Here is a 12,088-nt window from a genome sequence, read left to right as displayed (position 1 = left end):
TTAGGTAAATTTCTTTATTGGCTAATGCCACTGCTTCTGCGTTCACCATGACACCAACGTTACTTACACCAGTATAGGCTTTCCCGATATCCTAGGATGTCTTAGCACTTCCGACATTGTCTCTTTTGTCTCTTCCATTCTCTCTTCATCACTGGAATCCACAACAAATATCACCCCATAGGACTCAGCATAGTAGTTCTTCCAGATTCCCCGAATTCTTTTTCCACCTCCCAAGTCAAAGATGGTGACTTCAAACTTTCCTTGTCTAAGGTCAATTTTGGAAAAGCCAACAGTAGGAGCTACATCTTCAGGATACTCTGTTTCAAATGATACAAAAAAAAAAAAAAAAACGTTAGGCTTTAAATTAGTAACATTAATCTAACTTCACAACTTAAATGACATAAAGTGTTTTTCATCACAATTTAGTACTAAATGGAATGTTTATTACTTGCTTACACACAAAGCTTTATATCTAAGTATACTGGTTTGGGGGAAGGGTAGATATTATAAAATATCCAGCTAGAATTTATGCTCCATGCAGATAAAAATTTCTGTTTTTTGTTTATTTGTTTTATATTGACATAACCCCAGCTCCTAGAATAATGTCTACCCCATAACAGGTACTTAATAAATATCTGTAGAATGAATAAATGAATGAACTCTTGCCTTTAAGGCTATTGACTCGCCAAGTTACAAATAATAAAAATTTTAACCCTTCAACACCACAGCCATCCCCAGGGACCATTACAACCTCTGTGAAGTTATAAAGAAAAACTGAGTATTTAGAGAATAGTTGAGAAGAACCAAAAAATGGGAGAAGCTATGAGGAGTAGACTGTGCTTTTTTAATTACTGAATTAAAGCTATAATTGGAATAAAGAAACTTCTCAAGTCAGCTTGCAAATATAGAGTAGATTTCATTATTTCTACAGGAACATGTTTTGGATGTTCTCATAAATTTAAAATTGAAATTTTCTGTACTTAAGGATATGACAACACAAAGAAGGTAGAGGGTGTACATAACTGCCAAGGAATGGTAATAACAATAAGATTAAAAAGATAACTAAGGTTCAAGAAAGACTTGAATTGGGAGTTGAGACTTTAGGCCTAAAAGCTAGGTAAGAGTGATCTAAATAACAGAATAGCAAAGGCAAGAAAGTACAAACAAGTTGAATGTCATAATTGGAGCAAACCCTTAAGATTGTGAATGCAGACTGAAGAGAGTTCTGGAGAGAGAACTGGGAGCCACGGAAGGTATTTCAGTAGACCAGTAATATAATTAAGTGACTAAAGTAGTGCTTTATTAAGACACATCTTTGCAAAGTCTCTAGAACTGGCTAGAAATGAGAGTGATGGCTGCTTTTCAGACAGATATGAAAATAAAGAAGAAAGAATGGAAAGAGAGAACTCATGAAAGACTAACAGAACCTAGTGACTCGATGGCAATGAAGAAGAGTTAAAACTTCACGTTTGTCTCATTCTCTCTTCATCACCAGAATCCACAACAAACAGTACTCCAATGGACTTTGTTTACACCTGCATGGGCAATACAATGGCCCCAAACTACATGAGGCTTTTTAAATTAAAATCAGTTAAAATTAAATTAAATTTCAGTTCTTCAGCTGTACTATCTACATTTAAAGTGCTCAAAGCCATATTGGCTAGTGGCCCATCCTACTACTAGCCCATACAGAACATTCCTATCATTGCAGAAAGCTCTACTGAGTAACACTGGTGTAGATGGTCTTATCATTTCCACATTCAGCAAAACATTTGCTACTACAGAGGTAAGTTTGAAAGGCATTTGCTGCTAGGCTTAGGAGTGACTGGGAAACAGACTTGCAAGGTACTACTCCCTGGCAGCAAGTACTTTAGTGCAGTTTAAACAGCTCCCTAGAGAGTTCAAAGAGACATTACAAGACCTTCATTATCTAGGAGAAAAAAGTTTAGAAGCAATATAAGCAGAATGATACTCCCAAAACAGGATTATACTAGACATTTAAAAATATGGATCTAGTCCAGACCAAAACTGGTTTCCTTAGTGAAAATAAGCAGCCATCTTTGAGCATGATTTGAGAGGTACTCCCAGGAAATTATCAGTGAAAATAAATCAACAATGCTGGAGTAGGGATAAGGAAACTAACACGTACAGACACCTACTCAGTACAGGACTTCATTAGGCATTAGGATATAAAGATGAATAAGATAGGGTTGCTGTCCTCAAATAACATATAGTTCAATATAGACAGATACTATTGATGGAAATAACACAAGAACTGATATTTCTATGAAAAAAAGTCTGGAGAGGATAGCGTGAGGATTGCATGCCTGTGCCTGTGTCCTGTGTCCTGTGTCCTGTGTCCCTCCCCCTGCAAAACTCGTATGTTGAAACCCTAATCTCCAATGAGATGGTGTTTGGAGGTGAAGCCTTTGGGAGGTAATTAGCTTTGGGTGAGGTCATGAGGGTTAGTACACTTATAAGAAGACACAGAGAGCTTGTTTTCTGTCTCTCTGCACCACATGAGGACACAGCAAGAAGATGGTTGTCTGTAAATCAGGAAGAGGGCCCTCATCAAGAACCCAACTATACTGGCACCCTGACTTCACACTTCCAGCCTCCAGAACTTGTTTAAATTAAGATACTGGTACAGCAGCCCAAACCAAGACCAAGGGCATTCAAGAGGAAAACAGTAAAGAGAAGGGAGGCAGAAGTTATGGTATACAAAGGCTTCAGAAAGGCCATGAAAGAAAAATGAAGGATTAAAAACTACATAATTATAATAAAGAAGGGAGAAGAACATTCCAAGCAGGAGAGCAATGTAAGCACAGATAAAATGATGGCAACATTCCCAGGAAACCAATTCAGATTAGGTAATTTGTTCAAGGTTACATGGTAGGCAAAGCAAGGATTCAAATCTAGGTCAAGACATTAAACGCCTTTCCTCTCTGACTTCTCTAGCCTTTCCTCTGGGTCCTACTCATGTTTCAAGATTGAAGACTAAATGTTCTGGATACAACTTCCCTATAAATCCTTTCTGATGATTTCTTTCTACTGCCAGTATCACCTACATGCTCTATCATAATATTCTGTCTTCTTGCTGGTCCTCACAATAGCCTGTCCCTTCCCAGTATCTGGGATCTACTTTGTATCCTTAATACTTTGCACAAAGTATATAGTGGCTCAATATTATAACACCAGACTGCCAGGACAGCTGAAGCTACTGTCCTTACATCCATCTTCCATATATTTATCCATCCATTCATGCTAGTAGCCATTTATTGGGGCCTATTATAGAAAGATCAGGCATCATACAAGAACCAGGGGTACAAAGACAAATGGTCCCCAATCCTGAGGATTTCAGTAAAGTATATGTGTTAAGACAATCTCTAGAAAGCCCAAGATAAAGTGAAAATATATAATCAATAACTATTTATTGAGAATCTATTGTATGCTAAGCACTGTGCAATGTCCTAGATCACAATAATAAGATCCATCTTCTGATCTTACAGAAATCTTACGTAGAGCAGAAAAGTGGAAACATATACAAATAACTATCACATAGTGAAGATATGTTAATATCCAACAAAGCTAGGGATCAATTTACACAAAGAAAAATTCTGCCACCCAAATAACAATCATTTCTTAGAAACTATTAGGAAACACACTGGATAGTCAGAAAATCCTGGATTCTTTAGCTGAGCACATACCTATTTAGGATAAAGACTACAATCCCCAGTCTCTGTGGCAGCTAGGGATGGCTATTAGAGCACACTCTAGATAATGAGCTTGTGTTGTGGCATTAAATGTTTAACCACTTTGGGGGTGCTTTGATATGCAGTGTTTGCCATTTTCCATGGTATAATTACTCCCACTATGGCTAATTTCAAACTAGTGTGAGGTACCTGAAAACACCATTGGGAAGAGATGTACCTAACTGGCTCTAGATAGCTGATATGAGCCAAGAGAGCAAGTAGGAGCCAGCTCCAGAATACCACCCGTTCTAGTCAATGTCACTAAGTTGAACTAATACAGCAGCTTCTAGTTCATGCCCTTAAAAGAAAATAAAATGGCCTCCCTTCCCCTTTACTTCTTCCTTCCACCTGAAATGCACAGTAGTGAGCCACCTTGGACTAGATAGGCAAGGGAGAACACTATAAATGGCAAAAAAAAAATAGGAGAAGGAACTTGAATCTCTACCACCATGGGGCTGTTATGCTTCGCCTACACTACTTTAGTGTGCACTATTATGAGAAATAAAATTTTATTTTGTTAAGCCACTGTTATTTTAGGTCTCTGTTAGGACAACTGAACCTATATCCAACTAATGCAATCACTTTGATAGCCATAAAGAAGAGAAGTTGATTGAAAGAAGCAAAGGTGAAGGTAAGGAAAGTACTCTGAATAGGAAGCTATCACATTCTAGATGAAAGACACTGAGGGTGTGGATTTAGACCCTGCAGTTAGAAAAGCAGCACATATATCTCAAAAGAAGAAGGAGAAGGAGAAGGGAAGGGAAGAAAAACAGAGACAAGCCAGAAATAAGCTGAAGAGTGGAAGCCATGGCAGAAATGTTGGAAGAAGGTTGCCTATTACACCTAAGGCATGGCTGAACTGGGACACCAAAATGAGTAAAACTACTCTTTGGGAATTTCTGGTCTGGAAAGGTGGAAGAGATACATGAATGAAGGAGTAATTTAAGTAGTGATACAAGTAGGTATAAGTAAGTATAGGCCAAAGCAGAGGAAATAGTCAAATCTACTGATGGTGGTGGTAATGGCTAAGGGTAGCAGGAGGTGGAAAAGACTTCATGAAGAATGAGACTATATAACAAAAATCCATCTTTAGAGATATATAGATACTCTGCTTTAAAGATAAGCAGATATTCTCTCTCGTAAGACAAGTGGGAATAGCATAAACAAATACAAAGGCATAAAAAAGCTCCATTGGAAAACTTCATCTAGTTCTATATAACTGGAATCCTTAAAAAAGAAAAAAGGTAAGAAATCAGTCACTAGAGTAGACTAAAGAATAAATAAACAAGATGAAGAACAAAAACAGAACCAGAGGGAAGCTTAAAGTTGAAGCAGCTTTAACTTTCTGTTCATGATGTAACATGAGATTACATGTTCTTTTTCATGAGAAAAAGAAACTGATGGATATATGGAGGTGAAAATCAGAAGAGAAAGATCCTAATGGAAAGAGGATGTTCTAAGTACACACAACAGATTAGATGGTCTGATTCTTAGATTATGCTCCCCTGAATGTAAGACTGAAGAAATGGAAGGGAATGTTTAGATGAGGAGTCACAGTCTGCAGGCCAAATCTGGCTCACTACCTATTTTTATATGGCCCTCAAGCTATGATTGTGTTTTATATTTTTAAATAATTACAAAAAAAAATCAAAAAGACAATATATCATAACACATCGAATTTTAGTGTCCATAACAAAATCTCATTGGAACATGGCCATGCTCATTTGTTTATATACTGTCTATGGCTGCTTTTGCACTATGTCAGGGTTGTATAGTTGGGAAAGAGACCGCATGACCCTCAAAGTTTGAAATATTTAATATCTGGCTCTGTACAAAAGAAGTTTGTCACCTCTGGTTTAGATGATGATGATGAGTCCTCCATGAGGCTATAACCTAGGACATAGCATGAAGGGTATGTACAAAAGGATTTCATAAGAATCCAAAGACAAAATACATAATTTACATCTAATGTTACATAGTAGAATATGAGGTGACAAAACAGCAAGTTTTGCAAGGTGTTAATTTTCTTTTCTAAGCCTCCATAAATAAAAGCGCCCTATTTGATATGCATATCTTGTTGCAACATCCTTTCTCAGCAACAAATATATGTTTTTTCCCAATTCATACCTATAAGATGCTTCGCCACATCTTCTGGGTATACAACAAACTCACCAGCACAGTTGCTTCTATTTTGTAGTACATAGCATTAAATTAAGACTAACTAAATAAATACATTCAATGAGATGCAATATAAATGACATGATAAAACCCTTTGATAAAAAAGAAGCCCTCATTTTAACGTAACTATAAAAATCAAGTTGAATCATGTTGGAAAAAAATATTGAAAAAAAAATGAAGACATACAAAGACAGTTGTGCTGGCTAACTACATTTCTACCTCTCTTTCATTTAGGCATAGCCTTGTGACTAAATTCTGGCCAAGAGAATGTAAGTGGAAGATGGGTATCAGTCAAGGCAGGGCATGTCCTTTTTTTGCTTTTTCCCTCCTGTGCTGAGAAGACAGATGTGATCCCTTTTATCTGATCAAAGACCTCAAGGATCCTCTGCATCTCTGCACTTACTCAAATCTGAAACATGTTAACTGACTGGTACTCTTAAGCTAGAGTCTATTCACCATATTAGCCACAAGTATACTAAGAATTTAAAGTAATGGAGTGTATACTATCTATACCAAATAAATATGTAACAAAGCAATTTACATAAATTAATAATTCAGAATAATTTAATAATAAATATTTTCCACTTACCTCCTTGGATTCCCTTTGCCGTTGCCGTTTTACCAGCATTATCAAGTCCCACCATCACAAGAGTCACCTTTCTTAAAATAATAAAAATTTAAAAATCACTTTCTGAATTAATTCAATATTGGGGAAAAAATAAAAGTAAATTCATTCATTCAAGCAACATTTAAGGAGCTTCTACTATGTTTAAGACAATCTGCTAGAACCCAGGCAGTTCAAAAATGAATAGAATAGATTCCAAAAGCAAAATTCTTGAGAAATACCTTTAAAGCGTCATCCTTCTGTTCTATAAGCAAAAAAGAAAAAAAAATTGTAGAAGAGATTGTGCAAAAGGTAGAGAAAGAATAAGAGAAAGAGAAAGAAGAAAGAAGGATTCTAACCATGAGTTACTTATCATGGCTAAAGACTCAATTTTCTAGTTAATTGAATTCTAAGGATTATCACAAATCTGTTTTCTTGTGAAATACATAAGAAAACAATTATTGTTAGGTTGTAGGCACTACTGGTGTGCTCACCTGTTTTTAGATATGCAGCACCTTACCAAGTATAAATCTTAAACACAGTATAATAACATGATTATTAACTTAAGTGCTAAGATATTTTGAAATAGGGTTCCTACAATTATAAAGCTTAAAATGTTTTTGATGATATAGCTAAACTTGACAGAATCAGGAAAAAAAAAATCTAGTTCAATTTTACAGTCAAAGAAACATAAGCCCAGAGTTGTAAGACAATGAGTCGCTTACAAAGCCAGAACCAGAACCTAAATCACTTAACTCCTAGAGACTTCTTAAACCAGGGATAGGTAAAAAGAAACAAACCTATTATAATGGTCCTATTATCTTGGCAATACAGTCCACCACTAGAGCTCATTTCTGGTTCAGGTTGAGCCATCACACAATATAACAGGTAAGACCATCCATTAACACCATAGATTTGGGAATATAGCAAGAAAGCCACAGCGTAACACGGCTGTCATGTTAAAGCCACAGGGCCACATTCTCATGGGATACAGTCAGGGCTTCTGCCAAGTCATTCTTCACTAACAATCATCCCAAAAAGGGTTAAAAAAACCCAGAACTTAGATGTTAAGAAGGGGTGTTCTTTCATCTCTCTAGCCCTGACTCTCTTGGATCTGTTTGTTTTTGTTTTATTCTACATGTATTCAAAGGATCCATATAACAAAAAGAAAGGACAGAGTTCAAGGTGTAAGGCAGTCAGATTATGGGTCATATGCTGAGGAAGAACAAACCTGGTCTTGCAAAAGCCAAATTGGTCATCTATTAAACAAATAGTTACTGACCATCTTCTGTACACTAGACACCAGTGTTCTAGGTATTTGAGATACACCTGTTTGTTTTTTAAGATTTTTTATTTATTTGTCAGAGAGACAGCACAAGCAGGGGGAGTGGAAGAGGGAGAAGCAGGCTTCCCGCTGAGCAAGGAGCCCAATGTGGGACTCGATACCAGGACCCCAGGATCATGACCTGAGCCAAAGGCAGATGCTTAACTGACTGAGCCACCCAGGCATCCCGAGATACACCTGTTTATTAAAATAACTACAACAACAAGAAAACAAACAAAAACAGATACAGAAATTCTTCCCTTACTAAACTTACATGTTAGTGGCAGGAGACAATAATAAATATAAGAACTAAGTACATTATAACTATGTTGGAAGGTGGTTACATACTATTAAAAAATATAGAATAAAGCAGGGTAAAGGGAGGCGGGAGTGGGGATTTTCTATGTAGTTTTATGTAGGTGGGTTGCAGTTTTATGTAGGTGATATGGGCAGTCCTCACTGAGAAAGTAAAATCAGAGCAAGGCCTTGAAGGAGGGAGTTAGACATGCAAATATCTGGGTCAAGAGAATATCTAGGGCAAAGGCACTAACGTGGGGGCATGCAGGAATGTTCTAATATCAGCATGCAAGCCAATGTGGTAAAACCCAGTGAGAATGGAGCAGGGAAGAAGAACAGGGAGTCAGAAACACATCAGAGGCCAGATCACGGAGGACCTTGTAGGTGAGGACTTCGGCTTTTGTGAATGAAGTTAATTTACTCTCCCTATTAATTTCTTTTGTTATCCAGGAGCCATAGTCTTCTAAAAGTTTCAACGGTCTATACCCACCATGGGGAATAAATGGAAGTATATCTAAGCTTGAATCAGTGCAAGAATAAAGTAAGCCACAATTAGCAGCATCCCCATAACCCATCCCTAGTCATCCAGTGGGGGGTCAGTGGGAATGCCAAAGAGAACCATGACAGATTATGAATTTAAGGAGCTGAGGTAGTATGTGAGTTCTGGATACCTCTATGCATGTAGAAATTATACCTGATTATCAACTGTGAAATATATGAGTTTACTTCTTGAGGAAGCAGTGCAATATTCTGGAGTATAACTTTATTATTTTGTTTGAAGAATTCATAACTACCAAATATCAAATAAGACAAATACAAATTATGGGGCGCCTGGGTGGCTCAGTTAGTTAAGCATCTGCCTTCGGCTCAGGTCATGATCCCAGGGTCCTGGGATTGTGCCCCACATTGGGGTCCCCAGGGAGCCTGCTTCTCCCTCTCCCTCTGCTGCTCCCCCTGCTGTGCTCTCTCACTCTCTCTCAAATAAATAAAATCTTTAAAAAAAAGATTTAAATACAAAATAATTTCTTAAGCAAAGTATAGTAAATGTCTATCCAAAAGAAATGGATAATGTAGCATTTATATAATATTTTAGGTAACTCCAGTTACTAGATATACAATTAGATTAAAATAATATTAAAACTAATTCAATTGCCCTTTGAAAAAGGTATAATGTATTTCAAGATCTACCATGCTTCAAACATGACGATGAACCAAAACAATTACTATTAGGGAACAAAATGCCCACATTATGCTTATTTGCATCATTTATTCTATAAATATTTATTAAACACCTTTTATACAGCACCAAACAAACATTCCACAATCCCTAGCCCTCCTACACCTTAGAGCAAGAAAACAGGTTTTAGGTAAGTATGTGTGGTGACTGTTGTCATGGAAAACCACAGGCAGCTGCAGGGAGAGATGGCAGGCAACCATACCTACTCTAGAAGTCAAGGAAGACCAACTGCAACTAGGTCAGCAGTTCCTAGGCACATCATGGAACTGATGTTTTCTCATGCCTTAGGAGCCAAAGTGAAAAATCTCAAATATTCTTTTTTCAGGAAAATGGCCCCTCATTCTCTATTACACAGATTGCATCTTATGTTTTCTCTCCATTCTTGCCAAGATTTCAGCTGAAAAAAATCTTCCAAATAATTGCTCTTAAACATTTTGAAACATTGCTCTTGAAGCTTGCTACCAAGGGTATTAGCTTTTTACCTTAAAAGCTTTCCTTTTTTAATAGACTATTAGGTTCAAACAAAAAAGTCCTTCAAACATGAAAATAACACATTGGAAAATTGTAATTATGCTGAGACTGGCACAAAATAAGTCTCTCTGGATTTCTTTTTTACTTTGACTACTCTTGAAAGCAGGTAATTTTTTAGATCATTACGCCATATACTTGAAAACATGACTTTAATTAAATATTTGAGGTAATTAAAGTCTTAATGAATAAACATAACATTAGCAGTACAAATGAAAATCACAGCATGAATTACTGCAATGTCTGATAACAAAACATTAAATTTATACTTTCAGAACAGAATGGGTTTATTTTATTTTTTTTTCTAAAGATTTTATTTATTTGACAGAGAGACAGCCAGAGAGGGAACACAAGCAGGGGGAGTGGGAGAGGGAGAAGCAGGCTTCCCTCAGAAGAGCAGGGAGCCCGACACCCCGATGCTGGGCTCGATCCCAGGACCCTGGGATCTTGACCTGAGCCGAAGGCAGATGCTTAATGACTGAGCCACGCAGGGGTCCCCAGAATGGGTTTAAAAGGTTAACATTCACCTAACACTCAAAATTCTATGCAACCCTTTAAAAAATGAAGATGTACAATCTAACACATGTTAAAAATGTACATGTCATTACAGCTATTTAAAATATGGTAAATCATCACTGATTGGGAACAGCTGGCTGTGCCTATGACAAAAGAAGGAGGGAAGACACTCTCTGTCTTTTAACCTTATGATTACTGATCAAATACATTAGCCCTTCTATTAAAAAAATACATATACAGTGTGCTTAGGTTTATAGTGTCTAGAAAAGTTGATACTAGTAAAAAAAACAAGTCATTTGGTCAGACAGTAGGCATTATGGACACAAACATGCCTGAGACACGGTTTTCTATCTCAGAGTACTCATCTTCTAATGAGAGTGACTAAAACATAAACAAATATTAGTACAACAAAAAACAACAGATACAGAAATTCTTCCCTTACTAAACTTACATGATAGTGGCAGGAGACAATAATAATAAATATAAGAACTAATATTAGTACATTGTGACACTATGACAGTTAAATATGCTCATCTATATATAAAAGATATTAAAGTAATACAGAGCAAGAGGACTTTATCTAGCCTAAAGATACAGAAGGTCACGGAAGCTTCTTAGACAAGGCAATGCTTCGGCTAAGCAGTTAAAGTGGAAAAGTTTGCCAAACAAGGGGAAGATGAAAATAGAAGGTAGGAGAATGAAGAGATTCCAACTGAGAATACTGCCTGAGAAGATACCATACCAAGGAGGGGAGGAGAACTGGCAGGATGTAGAGCTGCTAAAGCCAGGGGTTAAGAGTACACCTTAGAGCAGCCTTAAACAAAAGGAGAACACGCTTGTTAGACTCACACATAATCATGACACAATACGACTACACACTGAGTCTAAAGGAAACTTGATATACTGCTACCTTAGGAACTAGTATCAACAAATAGTTAACAATGTGACCTTCCCAGAAGTTGAAAGTGATCACTTCACTCTTATCACAGTTATCCCTGAGTCATTAATTATATATCAAACTACAAAGGCTGAGATGGAAAGGACTTCATGGTATTTTAAGATGTACAGTGTTGTTTGTACTAGTAACAAATCTGATAGGTTGCCACAACCTTGGTATTAGACCTGTATTCAAGTCCCAGATTTGCCACTTCCAAGTTATATGACCTGGGCCATGTTATTTAACTTCTCAGAATTTTATCAGTAAAATGAGTTAATAATAAGATCCATCCCATAGGAATGTGGTTAAATGAAATATGACACTGCAAGTAAAGTGCTCAATGCCTGTGGCACAAAATAAGTGCTCAACCAATAGCTATTCTTATTACAGCATAAGACTCAAAACAGGAAGTCCATGAGATGAGACTCCAGAAACAGACAGGGACCAGATTAGAGAATGAATGGGTGCAGTTTTACACATGTTGACAGTGCTCACTCATCTCACACTGAAGTCTGAAGCTGAAGGAGAGATCTGTGCTAGGTTTATGAGACGTACACCTGGTAATTAAAACTATGAGAACAGATGAAAGATCCCAGGGAGGGCGCAGGAGGGAGAAGAGCCAGGGGCGAGGGGGGCATGGAACCCTGAGAACCTTTGAAGAAACCCTTAAAACTGTAGTCAGAAAGAAATGAGGAGACTAAAGAAATGGCAGCAT

At 37.1% G+C, this 12,088-nt stretch overlaps 1 protein-coding gene across 2 annotated transcripts in view; it reads right to left on the bottom strand.

Moving 5' to 3' along the window:
• The window catches only part of ARL13B (ADP ribosylation factor like GTPase 13B), a 65,728-nt gene that overhangs the window by 44,716 nt on the left and 8,924 nt on the right, over positions 1 to 12,088 (bottom strand). The window contains exons 2-3 of one of the 2 annotated variants that reach the window (XM_021687945.2): positions 6,520 to 6,590; positions 68 to 317 (exon numbers count right to left, since the gene is read on the bottom strand). The exons of the other annotated variant lie outside the window; for it this stretch is intronic. Of the exons in view, the coding sequence (XP_021543620.1) occupies positions 68 to 317; positions 6,520 to 6,590 (321 nt within the window). The remainder of the gene's footprint in view (positions 1 to 67; positions 318 to 6,519; positions 6,591 to 12,088) is intronic. 2 annotated transcript variants of the gene reach the window in all.

The sequence above is a fragment of the Neomonachus schauinslandi genome, chromosome 1, assembly GCF_002201575.2.
Source record: "Neomonachus schauinslandi chromosome 1, ASM220157v2, whole genome shotgun sequence".
NCBI lineage: Eukaryota > Metazoa > Chordata > Mammalia > Carnivora > Phocidae > Neomonachus > Neomonachus schauinslandi.
This window is presented reverse-complemented; position numbering and strand designations above follow the sequence as displayed.